At 46.1% G+C, this 15,639-nt stretch overlaps 2 protein-coding genes across 3 annotated transcripts in view; both read right to left on the bottom strand.

The window, feature by feature from the left end:
- LOC128330098 (long-chain fatty acid transport protein 2-like) overlaps window positions 1-4,906 on the bottom strand; it is a 37,011-nt gene extending 32,105 nt beyond the window's left edge. The window contains exon 1 of the mRNA XM_053262409.1: window positions 4,429-4,906. Coding sequence (XP_053118384.1) covers window positions 4,429-4,906 — 478 coding nt within the window. The remainder of the gene's footprint in view (window positions 1-4,428) is intronic.
- Window positions 4,907-9,873: 4,967 nt separating this feature from the next.
- LOC128330097 (long-chain fatty acid transport protein 2-like) overlaps window positions 9,874-15,639 on the bottom strand; it is a 36,652-nt gene continuing 30,886 nt past the window's right edge. For both annotated transcript variants that reach the window (XM_053262407.1, XM_053262408.1), the window contains exons 8-10: window positions 14,338-14,435; window positions 13,862-13,992; window positions 9,874-12,859 (exon numbers count right to left, since the gene is read on the bottom strand). In XM_053262407.1, the coding sequence (XP_053118382.1) occupies window positions 12,683-12,859; window positions 13,862-13,992; window positions 14,338-14,435 (406 nt within the window). In that variant the 3' untranslated portion in view covers window positions 9,874-12,682. The remainder of the gene's footprint in view (window positions 12,860-13,861; window positions 13,993-14,337; window positions 14,436-15,639) is intronic.

Raw genomic sequence — 15,639 nt, 5'->3', positions numbered from 1 at the left:
GTATATTAAATGTCTCTAATAAATAAATAAATAAATATTTTCACACAGTAACTGCTGAATTGCTTTTACATGATATCTCCCGATAACATTTCTTATATGCTATTTCCTAATAACAATTCTTTGCATGCTATGTCTAAATAACATTTCTTAGAACTGAAGGCGACAATCAGGGTCTGAGAGCTAACCACAAGCCGGTCGAGCCCAGGCATATACAGGAATGTTTCTACTGTGGATCCCAAGGCTTCCTGGAGATACAGCCAGTGCTGACCAGTAAATATGATCAACAACAATGTCTTCCTCCAGAACAAATTTACCTTCTTCATCTTCTCTCGCCTTCTTTCCATCTCTTCTTTCTCTGCTTCCTAGCAGGGTTGCTCTCTGCCTCTGTTAGCTGGCCTAGCAACATCCTGCCTCGGCTTGCTATCAGGGTCGCCATTTTTCCTCCCCCTCCATTCCCTACTCCTCTCATCCCCTTTATTTTGGCTCATCTAATACGTAACCAGCCTCCCTCCCCATTCCATCTCTCAGCCCTTCCCGTTTCACTCCATAAACGATGGGCTGGGCTCTATTTCTCTCTCTCCCTCCTTCCTGCGCTCATGCAGGGGCGTAGCAAGGTTGTAGTGTGCCCAGAGACAAGATTTTAAAATGCCTCCCCCTCACTACATCATCCTAAATTATTTTTTTAAAGGTTTTGTAAATTGTGGACGATGCAAGTCATTGAATGGTACTAGAGAAAGACATGCTGTTCTGATAGCTCCAGGTCTTAACACTCACATCAATTTTGGAGGATGAATACAACTGAAAGAAGCCCGGGCGGGTGCACGGCTGGGGGAGTTGGTCATGTGACTTGCCTTGGGGGGCCCCCCAAGGCAGTGGGGCCCCAAACAACTGTCTCCCCTTGCCCTATTATAGTTGCACCCCTGTGAACTTTGACTGAGAATGTTAGCTGCAATATTTTCATTCTATGCTGGGGAAAAGAGATAACAGTTAAACGTTGCCCTAGGCAACAGAGCTTGCCAGCAGACTTAAGTGAGATAGGAATGTGTTCATTTGTAGCCAGAGAGGGGGAAAAGGCTGTTAGCTGAGTTCTGGTCAGAGAAAAGAGAGAGTTTGCTTCCTAATGCTATTCGGTCTTGGTGAAAGAAATGATTTTAACTGCTGTTGGACCTCTACACTATAATGAAAAATATGATTGGTTTTGCTTGTTGCTTAATTGCTTAGATGTAATCATTATCCTTCAATAAAGCTTTTAAACTGTAATCTTGTGTTTGGGAATGCTTCCTATTCACTTGCAAAAAAAGTCGAAATTATCTATTTTATGTATACAATATTGCTATGCCCTTGCTAATGTACAAAATATCAATATAAGAAATGATCCTGTATATATTCACTTAGAACTTAAGTAACCCTCGCTGAGTTCAGCTCAACAAAGTAGGAGAACTGTAGAAGCAAAGCATACATCACACTGATAGAGAAATCAAAATTGTAGGAATTAAGTGCATTCTGCTACACAGACCCCCGTTTTCCAAAAAGCAACAGCTATTATGCCCAATTCTGATCATCCCATTATAAATCTAGAAAAGTGCAGTATACGGCGACCAAAATCATCAGCAGGCTGGTGCATCTTCCCTAAAAGGAAAGATTAATCTCATGACCTTGCCTTGAGGGGCAGCACAACTCAAAGGCTGAGGAGAAGAATCTAGTTTGACCAGAAAGGCCAGCAGTACCACCTGAGAAGGCACTGTGTCTGAGCTAGGGATATGCATGGAACTGGCAGGGGGCGGTTTGAAGGCGGGGGGGGTACCTTTAAGTTCAGGGGAGAGTGCTCTAAACCCTCCCTCCGTGTTTCCCCTGCCAGCACTGCACCTTAAAATGGGTCCAGCAGGGCGGCAGCGTATCTCCCTGATGCCCCGCTACCTCGTTGGACCGGAAGTGACTGGAAGTATCCGGCACTTGTGCGTATTTTGGGCACATGTGCATGCATGTCGCACTTGCTTGCGTGCACATCGAAGGACCCTTAAATGTATCCCCCCGCCTTCACACTGGCCAAAACGCTGGTCTTTCGAACCTGTTCGAAGGCCTGTAAAAGTGCCTCTGAACAGGTTCATGAACATCCCTAGACTGAGCCCCAACCCTGAAAATAAACCTTTCAAAGAGAAACATAATTCTTTACATGAAAGAGGACACAGATATTCAGGATCAAAACTGTAAAGACCTTTAAAGGTAAGCATTAGCATATTGACTTTAGCACCAGAACAAATCAGCAGGTAATGAAGATCATACAAAATCAGAACAGGTGAAGGGGCACTGGGATATCAAATTAATCTGCAAGCTTTCAATACAATTTGAAATACAGGAGGACGTTGTACACATGGGAAATGGTTAAATAGTCTCTATTTTTTGCAGTGTACAAAAGCTTGTGATCAAGGCTTCTTCTCAGGGCTTAGAAAGATGTGCTGAGACTCATAAAAAGGGGGAGGTGGGAAAACAGGATTCCCCAGGTCTCCTTGAAGTGAGGAGAGAGATGACAAAAAGTGGTTTAAGCATGCCTTGATTCCCTCCTTAGGGAGTTTTCCAGACTACAAGATTTGCAACAGGTAAAGCATTGCAAAGTGTGACGGAATAGTGAAACAGTTTAAAACCAAGAGTAAAGCGTTATTCAATGCTTCGTTGTAGGCTTGTGGCCATTCATATTTTCTGTCCATTGCAATGTGTTTTCAAGGCAGGACTGTCCATATTCTCCTTGAAACGCATTTATCTGCCCCTCCTCCTGCTCTGTTTGGGCCAATGGGGTCGCAGGGGGGTGACGTGAAAAGTTTTTTGGTAACTTGCGCCAATCCGCCAGCAGAGGGAAGGGCCATTCCAAAACAAAAATCTATCTTTGTCTTGTACCATTACAGTTTTGTGCAAACATTAACCGTGGAAAAATTAAAAAATGGCGGGGAGTGATCAGACGCTCAGAAGGACTGAGGCTGGACCCTCCAGGGCAGGGTTTAATCCCCTGATCAATACCTGCGGAAGTGGGGGAAGCGTTCACAAACACACCCAAATCCTCATTGGTCCGTCTCCGTCCTCCTCTGCAGGTAAGGAGGCAGGCTGACAACCAAGCAGGCCTCCCACTGGACAGAGAAGCACCAGAGGAAGGTGTCTTGGCAATGATGCCCTTCCTGGCAGAGCCCCCTGAATTGCACATCATTAAGGAGTAAAGAACCAAATAAATCTAAAGCGGGGATCTCAATGGAGTGCATGTGGTGTGTAAGCTGCAAACTACAGCTTCCAGAATGCCCCAGTAACGGTCAATGGGACTACGAGAGAGAGAGAGAGAGAGAGAGAGAGAGAGCGCTTCATGTGGCTTGCGAATGTGCAAAAGACAATCGCTGTGCCTTTAGAGAATCCCTTGTTTGCTTTCCCTAAAATGGCTCTTTCAGACATGTGGAGGGACAAAAGGGGGGTGGGACAAAAGGGGGTTTCATGCTGGGGAGCATGAAAGGATCTGCTTCTCCTCTCCCCCCACATCGCATCCCCCTTTTTCATCCCCCCCCCCAGTAGCTGCCCACAGCTTTACTGTGAGTGAAGGTGGTGATTTAAAGCAGAGGTCTCAGCTCTCCAACTTGCCATAAGACTCCTAGCCTGGTTCCTGGCTCTTCGCTTTACTCATGAGTAAGTCCTTTTGGAGCCAGCAGGCTTGATTCCCAGTTAAGCCTGCAGGGAGCACAGCCTCAGCCTCGCCCCTCCCCCTGCACCCCATTGCAGACTTGTGGGTTTCCCCAGCGTCTCTCAAACGGCCTCGGCAAGGTCTGATCTTCTCTGTGCCGAGCCTCCACAGACCCCTTGGGCAAAAGAACTGGGACAATCTCCACCCTCACCCCTTTTCAGTGCCACTAATAGGAAGCTGGCTTTGTAGTACACTGGGACTCCCCCCTCGCAGGCAGCTCTTTCCCTCTCCCTCGCAAACTGGCACATGGAACAGGTGCAGGATCAGACAGGTGGTTCCCCCCAGAGACAGATGTTTTGGTGTTTTTGTCTGTGTGGAGATCCGAGTGGGTGTCCCAAGCGGTCCCACTTTCTCTTGCCAGTTTTCCAGGTTGCTGTTTCCCCTCTTCCTCTCTACTACCTGATCTTTGAACCATCCAAACAACACTTCATTGCAACACATTAAAAAATGGGGCAAGCCTTCTACAAGGGAGAAAAATACAGCTACTTTCCTGCAATGCATTTACAGCGTTGGGGGGGTGCAATGCAGCAATAAAATCCAAAACAGGGCCTGGGAAATATGAATGGCACCCTGCTGACAGCACAGCGAGTGCGAAGTCAAAACACTAGCAATATGGAGGGGCACTTATGGGGCACGTTGCGAATCTGTGGCAGCGTTTAATCTGGAAAATGCCCTAGTGCGATCACTACCCACTTGTACAGGGTCTTCCTTACCTGGAGTTGTCAGTAGCACTTTGGCCTCACAAGAGCTGAGCACATGCAAAAGAGACTTCGAGCGGATGTTATAGTTGATGCATGCCATGGCACAACCAATCTTCTCTAGTCCCATCCAGACCCAGAGATAGGCAGGGATGTTCTTCAAGAAAACCGCCACTGTTTGCCCCTCTTTCAGCCCTAGGTGGCTCTGGAACACTCTGGCCGCCTGGCTGCTGAGCCTGTCAATGTCCCGGTAGGAATAGACCTCATCTTCAAAGAGCACCAGGGGCTTCTCTGGGTGTTTCTGGACTTTTTCCAAGAAGACATCCAGGAAAATAAAGGGTGGGCTGCGTTCGAGACACTTCTTGCTTCTGTATCCCAAACGCACATTGAGGAAAATAAAGGTCAGGTCCTGCCAAGCATAGGGGAAGAAGAGGTTTCCCAGGAGGGGCAGAAGGATCAGCAGTCCCAGCAGAACGGTGTACAGGCTGAGCATGGCTGGGATTTGGCTTCAGACCCAGTGCCTTGGGAGCAGCCTCTGGTCCAAGCACTTTTGTGTTGCATGGAAGGTGAAAAGCAAAGACCAAAATGCACAGAATGACACTGCCACTGTCTCCTCCCATTTTGCCCTGCAGGCTGATTTGTGGAAGCCTTGGTTCAGTATCAATAATCTTTAACCAGCTAGAGTTACAGGTAGTTAGATGCCCGGCTCTCTCCTCTCACTGTCTCCCTCATCTGTGAAACTGGCTTTTGCCTGCAGCAAGAGGCGAGATTCACACACCCAGCAGAGCCCACTCGTGACCTCAGAGTTTACATTTAAGTGTAAACCATTGAACCCATGCCACTTTCATCAGCAGTGCTGACTTTAAAACATACAGAAGGGAAATCGAGAAAGGCCTTGTGGAACAGATGACCTTTGAGATCTCTAAATTAGTCTTGCTTCGGTTAAGGGAGCATGAACAAGCAAAAGAAATTCTTTGAATGCCCATCATATTTGGGACCTTGGAAACAGTTTCAGGCAGCACCACTGGTGTGAACAAGTTATGTCTCTGTCTAGTCAGTGTATTATTGCTCAGTGTCTTGGCCTCAGAGCTGCAGGGAGGATGGATGGGTTAGTTTTGCCAAAACAATGGAATGGATTAGTTTAGAACCCATTGCTCACAAGGTACCATTCAAGACCCCACCTCCTTGTTCCTTCTCCTGCTCTTCCTGTTTCTGTCCCTCCCTTCCTGCTTCCTCCCTTATTTCAGTCCCTCGTTACCCTGTTAACTGTTTATTTCCCCTTCTCTGTCCAGCTGTGCTGTTGCCTGCAGGCTTCTTCGTGCCTTCCTTGGACATGCTCCCCGGCCCCTTCCGCTGAGCTTTCACTGTCTCTCCTCCCTGGCCCTGCCTACCAGTCATGCTGGCCTCCTGCCTGTCCCCTTCTGCTGCCACATTTGACCTCCACTCTGCCACATTTGACCTCCACACGGTTCTGGTGGCAGAACGTGCTCCAGGAAGGCTGGTTGAAGTCTTCCAGCTGAGCTGCCTTAGACTCGCCAGTAGAAGAGGGGGCCTGGGGCCTCCTGACATCTATATTAGCAGTTTTTATTACAATCCCTGGCAAATTACAATCCCTGGCAAATTAGTTTTTATTACAATCCCTGGCAAAGTAGAACAGCTAACTGGGAGGGTGGATCTGTGACCCTTTTCTGCTTGTTTTCTCCAGTTTTGCATAGCTGTCCACCATGCGATTTCTCAGTTCTAAGGTAGTCACAGCATTACTTTCTAGGGCTAAGTGAGGGTTAGTGTGTCCCCATTCTCTGGCACCAAACAACAGTTTTTCACTAGAGTATCTCCAGTTCCCCTCAATTTTGCAGCATCCATTATTATGGATATTCTGAGGTAGCGACCAAATCACTAACACAGCTTTTGAATGTGTAGTGATAATAAGGTTTGGAGGGAAGACTAGGCCTCTCTTAGGGCAACTGCTGGGCGGGTGGGCCTTTCCTAAAAAGCAAACAAGTTGTTCTAGTAAGAACATATCTGCCTACTTTCCTTTCACTATCCCTACAACTGTACCAAATTTGCTTCAAATCAGTTAAGACAATCTACAGATTAGCCCATTTGCTCCTCAAAATTTCACACATCTGCCATCTTGGAAAGGGGTGGATGACATCATCAGAAACTACGCCATTGCGGCATCCCTTTGTGTCCCTACAGCTGTAGCAAATTTGGTTCAAATTGGCTAGAAGGTTCACAAGTAAGCCCACTTGTGCCTCAACAGTTTACATGTCTGCCATCTTGAATTGGGTTGGAAGACGTCATCACAACCTACACTATTGAAATGTCCCTGTGTGTTACTCACTACAACTGTACCTAATTTGGTTAAAATCAGTTATGCAGTCCACAAGTTAGCCCACTTGCACATCAAATGTTCATGCGTCCACCATCTTGAATTGTGGTGTATGACATCACCACAAACTACGCCATTGGGGCATCCCTGTGTGTCCCTACAGCTATAGCAAATTTGGTTCAAATCGGTTAGGCAGTTCACAAGTTAGCCCACGTGCCTCAAACTGCCATCTTGAATTGGGTGGATGACATAATCACATACACCATTAAGGTGTTCGTATGTATCCCTACAATTGTACCCGATTTGGTTCATATTGGTCCAGACACTGTGAAGTTGTGGTGGGAACAAGCACATGGACACACACACACACAGCATGTCGGGTAATTTCATAAACCTACTGGAAAGTAGGCTAAAAAGCCCGGGAAGTTCAAGTCAAAGGGACCAATCTAGAGGACTGGATGGGAAATACACACTCAGCCACCTACTGGAGAGGAGAAAGCTTTTGTCTGCTGTTTACTCTGTCCCAGGAGGGCCCTGAGGAAGCAGCAGGCAGGCTGAGAACTGCTGGGGAGATGGAAAGGCCTATAAGTTAGGACCAAGTTAGTTAGATGCATGAGAGAAAATATTTTTCTTTACTGATTGAACCGGACCCGGATAGAGACAGTAAGTGTTTGAGACAGTAAGTCGCATTCCCAAGGTGGTGCAGGTAATGGGGGTGGCGAGAAGCTACTTACCCTGGCCAATCACCACCGCTTACACTCCCAGCCTGGCAAATGTGCTCCCCACTCCTTTACCAAGCTCCCGCCGAGCCACTGGCCTGATAAAGGGGGGGGGGGTGCGTGCCACGCCAGCAGGGCGAGCAGCAATGAGTGGCTGGAGTTAGCAGCTTTCCCCTCCCCCCCGCCACCGCTGCCACCTCTTTACTTGTAAAGGGGCATTCTCGCCAGATTCCCCTTTACAAGTATATCCCCCAAACTGGCTCAGCCCAGTTCAGTGGTCGAACCGGACTGGACCTGGTTCAGCCAGACACAGAACCAAACCGACCAAACCGGTCCCATGCACACCCCTATTAAATGGTACATTACCAAAACAAAATAAATGATTTTCTGACTGCCTTGCTGTCATGAACCACCAATTCACTAGCATTCTTGTTGTCTCTAGCCAGTAACACGGTTCTTTGTCTGGATCTGGATATGTAGTTGTTGTTTCTAAGTCAACCCAAACATTGTCAAGGTGGGCTGGCATATGTTAAAATAACAATATTGCTTCATCATAGAGGAGCTACACAAACTATTCTCACCCTGGACCACACAAAAGCTGGAGACAGCCCTGCATGTTACCACCCCCACCCCCATATCTTGATGTAAACCCTGGCCATATCGTGTTAGTCAGATCTTGCGATGTTCCCAGAAATATCTTGGTAGATCCCCTACCATCTTTTGCTATACCCACCTAAAACATTTTGCTAAAACAGAAGGCCACACTTCATGTCATTCTGCTTAAAGGTCCTGCTAACTGCCCTTCCTTGCCTTGCTAGACCCTCCTGTTCATGGGGCCTGGAAGAAGCTTCTTCAGGTGGCAGTGTTTCTATCACAGCAGGTGTGTTGGCCAGGGCTACTGCTCCATCCCTATTCATAGAAAAAAACATTCCCCTTAGGGCAATGTCTCCCTCTTTTCCTCCTGCTCCTCCTTCCACTGATTGCTGGTGTGCTCTAGTCACTAGATGGGGCTGCAGTCATTGTGCACTTACCTGGGAAGTAGCCCTAAGTGATATATTGCAGCATTTCTGTTTGGCCACAGACCACATGGTGGGACATAGAGATGTACACAAAACCAGTTTGTTTCACGTCTGATCCAGACTCAAACAGGACCAGGCATGTTCGGTATTCGGTTTTGGCTCCCTGAATGAGGGGCCTGGCCCAGTTTGAATTTGAACTGGTTTGGGCCTGGTTCGGGGGTGCCAGGGACATCCAAATCAGGGGGGGACTGTACATAACGCCTCTGAGGGCTTCCATGGAACAGGGGGTGCTGCTGCAGGCACAGGTGATCTCCAGTGGTTCTCCCATCCCCCACTGGCCGTGGAAGGGGGCCATGTGCATGTGTGGCTGCCTCCAAAATGGCCACCACAAACTCAGAGAGAGCCCAAATGGCCTTGAAATGGTCCAAATGGCCTTTGGGAGAACAGAGGGAGGCCAGCGGGGGGAAGGGGAACCACTTAAGATACGCCCCCCCCCATGGCTGCAGAAGCCCTTGGAGGTGGTAAGACCTCGATTTTTAAAAACCCTGAACCAGCCCCGTAACAGCCCCAAACAAGCCCGGAGGATCAGGCTTGACCCCAAGCCGAACCAGGCCCAGTCCAGCTCAAAGACAAGCCCTCAGAGCAGGCTGGTTCGAGTGTGAGTTGGGCTCAACCTCAAGCTGACTCACACATCTCTACTGGGACATGGGCCTCATTAGGTGTTCAATGATGCTAACCACCATTTTTGCTGGGTCAGTCAGATCTGGGGCAAAAATTAGAAACCCCTGATGAAATTAATCACAGGGGGTTCTTCCAGATGTTAATATACGCCAATGTCTGCTCAAATTACTGTGAAAACTAAAACAGGGGTCCATACTAGGAAGGAGGAGGTCACATTATATTCTTAGCGCCATCTGCTGACAATATGTGAGAATCAGGGAAACAACCATCTTATTTCAAGTTAGAATAAAAGGTGTGTGAAAAAAAGATGATTGTTTTCCTGACTGCCACATATTGCCAGCAGATGGCACTAAGAATATAACGTGACCTCCTCCTTCCTAGCGTGGATTCCCGGTTTAATTTTTCTTGTTAATTTGAGCAGATGTTGAACTATATCAGCATGTGGAAGAACCCAGTCTCTGGATCTAATGTTCTAACTGTAAAAATATACCCTGGCCATATCAACCTCACTAACAGGGGTGGATCTTTTATCTATGGGCAAAGTGTGTGGTGCTCACCTTAAGTTTCTCAGTCAGCCATGTTGTCTCTGCCTCCATTTTGTGTGCCTACTGCCTCCCTCATTTGTTCCCAGCTGCTCTTGCCTGCAGCCTGCTGCTGCTTTAAGAGTTGTGAGGTGCACAATGGTAGCAAAGAACAAATGAAAAGCACCAGGTTTTAAAAATTATTAATATTGATAAGGCAGGAGCCAATAAGCATGCTCACTTTTGTTTTTGCAAAGTGGGCAGTCCTAAGACCATTCTATAAACCAATCAGAGAGGGACTAGGTCGCTGTGAGCCCTTTGGGGATAGGGATCCATCTTTGTTTTTATTTCTCTATGTAAACCGCTTTGGGAGCTTTTGATGAAAAGTGGTATATATTCATCATTATCAATTGACTCCTCAGGCAGCCCATCAGTGTGCCCAGAGGGTGGGGAAGCCTTTTTCTTTTAGCTACTCAGAAGAATCTAATCACCATTTTTGTTAGAGAGCAGGCAGCCTGGCTAGCTGTTGGTAAGTCTGATATTTTGCTAGCTCCTTTGCTTGTGTTTGTTTGGCAGAGAGGAGTGCAACTTCTGCTTTCTGTCCCTTATTCTCTGACATGATCTGTATGCAAAGCATTATGGCCCATTCCCAAAATGACATGCCATAAAACATTGGAAGGAACGTAAGACTGGACTAATTAGATTAGAAACTGAGAAAGTTCTCTTAGGGCATATGTATGGAATTTTGAGCCCAAACTGCTTTAAAATAATTGTAGAAGTTGTTTTCTATGTGGAAGTGTTATAGAGAAGGAATGGATTCTGTTGGAAGGAAAATAATTTTAAAAATCAATTTGCTATGCAGAGAGCTCACCATAGTTTCCTCTGGATTGTGTCCAGTATCTGTAATATTAATATGTCCACTGGAGGTTATGGGTCATTGGGCAAGAATTAAGGAAGTTATCTCTACTAAAAATAACATTTGTTTCTTGCTAGGATGGACACCCAGACTAAATGGTGGGCACTTGAGGTGGGCAGAAAGTGGCACGCAGCTGTTCAGCAGGCATGAAGTAAGGAGAGGGTGTCCCCGTGCATCTTTGCTTCCCAAGGTGTCCTCTGAACTTACAGGAGATGGTTTATAGCTGCAGCAAGAATGATTGAAAAACCTGTGATTTTTCTATTATGTCTGCATTTTTGAAACAGGCAGGCAGTGCTATAAATGCATTTCTTCTTCACTTTTGTAGCTGGTCTCTGATTTACCTGTGGCTTATATAGATTTATTTGCTTTTACAGGCATAGCCCGTGCTTCCTTCAAGTAGTCCAGAGTGGTTACATTTATCCTCCCAATAGCCCTATGAGGAAGATTATGCTGAGAGATAAGTGACTGTCTCAGAATCACCCAGTGAGTTTCATGGCTGAATGGAGATTTGAACTTGGATTTCCCCAGTCTAGTCCAGCACACTAACCGCTGTACCACTCTGGCTCAGTGTTCTTTCTTGTTGTTGTTATCTATTATTAGTAGTATTCATTATTTAAATAATCAGGCAGACAGAGCTGCCCTGATGTCTTTGGAATGCATTTGCTCTCCACAGAAGCAGCCTTTTGTAGCTGGTCTGGGCTTTACTTGTTTGTTTGTTTTTCTTTTCCCTGTGTGTGGTGTTTGATCCTACTGTGTTAGATACAGATCTACACACTACTGTAGGCCTGTTAAGCACTATAAAGCAACTGATGTTTTTCATATTCTGTCTTCTCTATCATGAACCCTGTCACCTATTAAGATCATCTGGGAGTTATTTACACATGGTTGCCACCAACTCATTTGGTGGGAACTCGGGACTGAGCCTTCTCTGTGGCTGCCCCAGGGCTTTGGAACTCGCTCCCTGCTGAAATAAGAGCATCTCCTTCTCTGTTTGTTTTTAGGAGGACCCTGAAGACATACCTAATTTTGTAGGCTTTTAACCAAAATCTAATTTTTAATGTGTTTTTATCTCTGATTATTTTTATCTTTTTATGAATTTTAAATGTTTTATATTTTATATTCTGTTTTAATTCTGTACACCGCCTAGACATTTCGATATTGGGCGGTATATTCATTCAATAAATAAAGAAATCTCTGTATCTGCTGGTGAGCAATTGAGATTTGCGTGCTGGTGTGTGTGATTGTGTTTTGATCCCACTCGCTAGCTGTTGCACAAGAGCACTTTGCCAGATATTGCTAAGGCACCCGCCTAGTCCTGGCCCCAACTCCGCAACTGCCCACAATTGGCTCTACCTCTCACTACCTGTGGCTCCACCCATCGCCTCCCTGCCTAGCACGCCCCCCCCCCCCCCGCCACTCCCAGGAACCACCAGCTGCTTCTGCTCACTAATGTTATATTTCCCCACACACAGGATAATCTAGTGGGAGCTCAGGAGGTACTTGACTAGGTTCCTGCATATCCCACTATGTTTTTTCTAAGATTGGAAGCAACTCCATCTGGGTTTAAAGTGGCAAAATTCACAGGCAGTGCCATCAGTTGTGAATGACAGAACCTTTCCTCATTCTCCCTGAAATAAATGGCTGGGTCTCTGTGCAGTAAACATGAACATGATGATCACGAAAGAATCAGGCCCCCACTATTTCCTGAAAATAAAATCCAGCTCTCCTTTCTTCCCACTTTGCCTTCCAGCTCCCATGACCACATCTGTACATCTGGGCACAACCATGAACACATGTGAGATAGGAAGCAAAGGCATTCCAGTGATGTTGCACAAGAGCACCCATCCTGGGTGAACAGGAAAAATGCAAAACAAAAGACACTTTTTTCCAAATAAAATCTGCCAACTTGTTCTGCAGGACTCTAGAACACACACACAAATAGATGCCCCAGACTGGCCCCAGATTAGGAATGAATGTGAGGTAATCCCTAGCCAAGAACCTCAAAGCTACAGGTGTCTTTGGGTTTTCTGTGCCATTAACAGCATTAAGAAGACAATTGTGGGATGTGCCTTGCAGCCCCTTCAGAGCTTCATTTTCATCTCTGCAATGGAGTTGTAGATTTGCTGAGTCATTGGTATATAAGATTTCTCTGAATCTTCCAGGAAGAAGAGGGGGTCACTGACGGCAGCTAGATCAAATCCTTCCTTCACCAGCTGACTTTTGCATTGCTTGAAAGTTCCTGTGATCTCCAGGGCCTCCTGCATGAGAAACAACATGGCAGTGAGTACAGCAGCGAGAATGAGCTTGAGTCATTCCGACATAAAAGTGAGAGCAAGCTAAGAGTCAGGGCGGTGAGCTTTCTTGGGAATGGATTGCTGTGTGACTCCAAAGGGTTGAGGGTGGGAGGGTCACTGGGCTTGTGCAAGAAGAACTGTTTGAGAGGGTTATTCCTGAGCACCCATTCCACATCTAGCAGTTCTTGCACAATATCAGCATCTAGTGGCAAAACATACCATGAACCGTCATGGAAGAATGGCATGGCCTTTGGGCAAAAGGGAGCCCCTAAAATAGGGCTGCACAAATTTGGCCCTCCAGCTGTTTTAGGACTACAACTCCCATTATCCTCAGTCACATGCTGTTTGGGGACTACAACTCCCATAATCTACAGCCATATGCTGGTTTGGGGACTAGAACTCCCATCATCCACAGTCATGTCCCAGTTGGTCTATGTGAGTTGTAGACCAACATCTGCAGGAGGACCAATGTTGTGCAGCCCTGCTCTAAAACAATTTCTCTTTCATCTGGAAGGAACAAACGTCTTCAGCTGTATGGGGAAAAAACTGAACTCCTTTTATACAAACAAACAACCACAGGGAGAAGCTGGCACATCACAGAAAGTGTCTCAGCAACAAAGGTGTGAATTAAGCCTTCTACTTGGGAGAAGTACTGCTGGAATAAAAAGGCACTCTGCTTATGCTCAGAAGTCCTACTTTATTACTTATCCCAGGGCTGAGCCTTGGTCCTCAAATAAGTTCCAGTTTTAAGGCCTGATTAAAGGGCCTCCACCAGCCTCTACTGTTCCTCATCCCCAAATCCCCTTTGAAGCCATGGCTTTATTCCTTTATTCCTTCCAACGCTCCCTTTTCTGCCAGGAGCCCAAATGTCTCCTAATGCTTCCTAGGCAAAGGTTGGCCCAACTTGTTCCCCAAGATGTGCAGCTCAGGGAGGGAAAAACAAAGCCACAGAGAGGGGGATCTCACCCGGATGCGGACGAAACGAGGAATGGCATAGCTTGGCAAGTAATTCTTGGCATGGGTGTACAGCTTCCCTCCATTGAAGGGCAGCCCCTTCTTCAGACACAGGGCTGCCATCCCGATCTTTCCTTCATGCCCTGGAACAATCCAAAATATGGTCCTTAAGGGTGAAATGACACATTAAGCAGAAACAAGCATAATGGAATCCTGATGGCTGCTGCTTCAAGCAGCAAACAGCATCAGGGGCGGGAGAATTGCAGAAGCAGCCAGAACCGAGAACTGCAGAAGCAGAAAAGGGGAGGGAGCGGATGCTTAGCCCTCTCCCCCCGCCTCGCTTTTCCCTTGTAACTTCCTACTCACAAAGTCCTTTCCCCCATGGAGGTCCAAATGGCATTCTTTGAGGTAAACGCATCTCAAAACCCACATGGGAGAAAGCAGTTGGAGGGTTTTTTGAATTAGCTAAAAGAGCATTACAGACCCACCTGGCACAGGTACCCCATATACGTTGATTTCCTGAATAAATTCCAGTGTTGACAAGGTTGCCTCAACCTCTGTAGTGGCCACGTTTTCCCCTTTCCAGCTGCAATGAGAGATGCATTATTCCCAGTGGGTCACTTTCTGTGTTGGATTTGGTAGGAGTGAATGTCCATTATTTTGCTAATCATCCAATCAAAGATATCTCCGTTAATTAATCACATGAGTTTTAGTTGATGAACTGATTCATTAAGCAATGTAATTTACACAAATTTGTTTATGAGTAAAAGCAATTGTTCCCAAACAAAAAGAATGATTTATTTATTTTTCTGTGATGCGTGTGTATTATAGAAGGCGTCATCACAGAAGAGACTTTTCCTTCTACATGAGAGAGTAGAGAGAACGCCTCTTTTACAAAAGAGCTTCTCTTCTGCAGCTCTGTTAAGTGCAAGTATTAAAAATAATACTTTTACTTGTAGCAGAGCATGGAAATCTGCTACCTGATTAGTCAGGGCACCTACTTAGTCAACCAGAAGTTTCAACAAGAATGTCTGGTAAGAACTAATCCACCTACCTACCTTTCACAATTTTTTTTATTTATCTTTACCATCTTTCTTTGATAATTACCATCTTCATGCACTTTTTGTTGTTAAATACCAAATACAATATGCAGAGTACAGTAAAACAGTGGCCACCAGAGCCCAGTCTGTAAGAACATGGTGACCACACATAGGTGGAGGGTGGTAATGAGATAATGATGTCATTCTGAAAAACATGCCATTGAAATGTCCGTATGTGGCACTACAACTGTACTAACTTTGTTGCAAAGTGGTCTAGTCATTGCAAAGGGGGAAAACACACATGGACACACACAAACAGACAGCACGGTGATCTCATAGAGCTATTTTCCATGAGGAAAGTAAGCTAAAAACATGCCATGGAAATGTCCCTATGGGGCACTACAACTGTACTAACTTTGTTGCAAAGTGCTGCAGACATTGCAAAGTTGTTAAGGGGGAAAACACAGGCAGTGCCATCTTGAAATGGGTTCTGGAAACCATGTATGGAATATCACGGGTTAATGTCCTCTGTACATCTTAACATGTATACCAAGTTTGCTGCGAATCAGTTCAGTGGTTCACAAATTAGCTCACTTCTGCCTCAAATGTTCATACACTTGAACTGGGGTGGATGGTGTCATCACAAAACACGCCCTCGAGGTCTCCCTGTGGGGCACTACAACTGTACCAAATTTGGTCCAAATCGGTCCAGGCATTGCAAACTTGTTGGGGGACACACATACAAGGTTG

Source organism: Hemicordylus capensis, chromosome 6 (assembly GCF_027244095.1).
Source record: "Hemicordylus capensis ecotype Gifberg chromosome 6, rHemCap1.1.pri, whole genome shotgun sequence".
In the NCBI taxonomy this organism is placed as follows: Eukaryota; Metazoa; Chordata; class Lepidosauria; order Squamata; family Cordylidae; genus Hemicordylus; species Hemicordylus capensis.
This window is presented reverse-complemented; position numbering and strand designations above follow the sequence as displayed.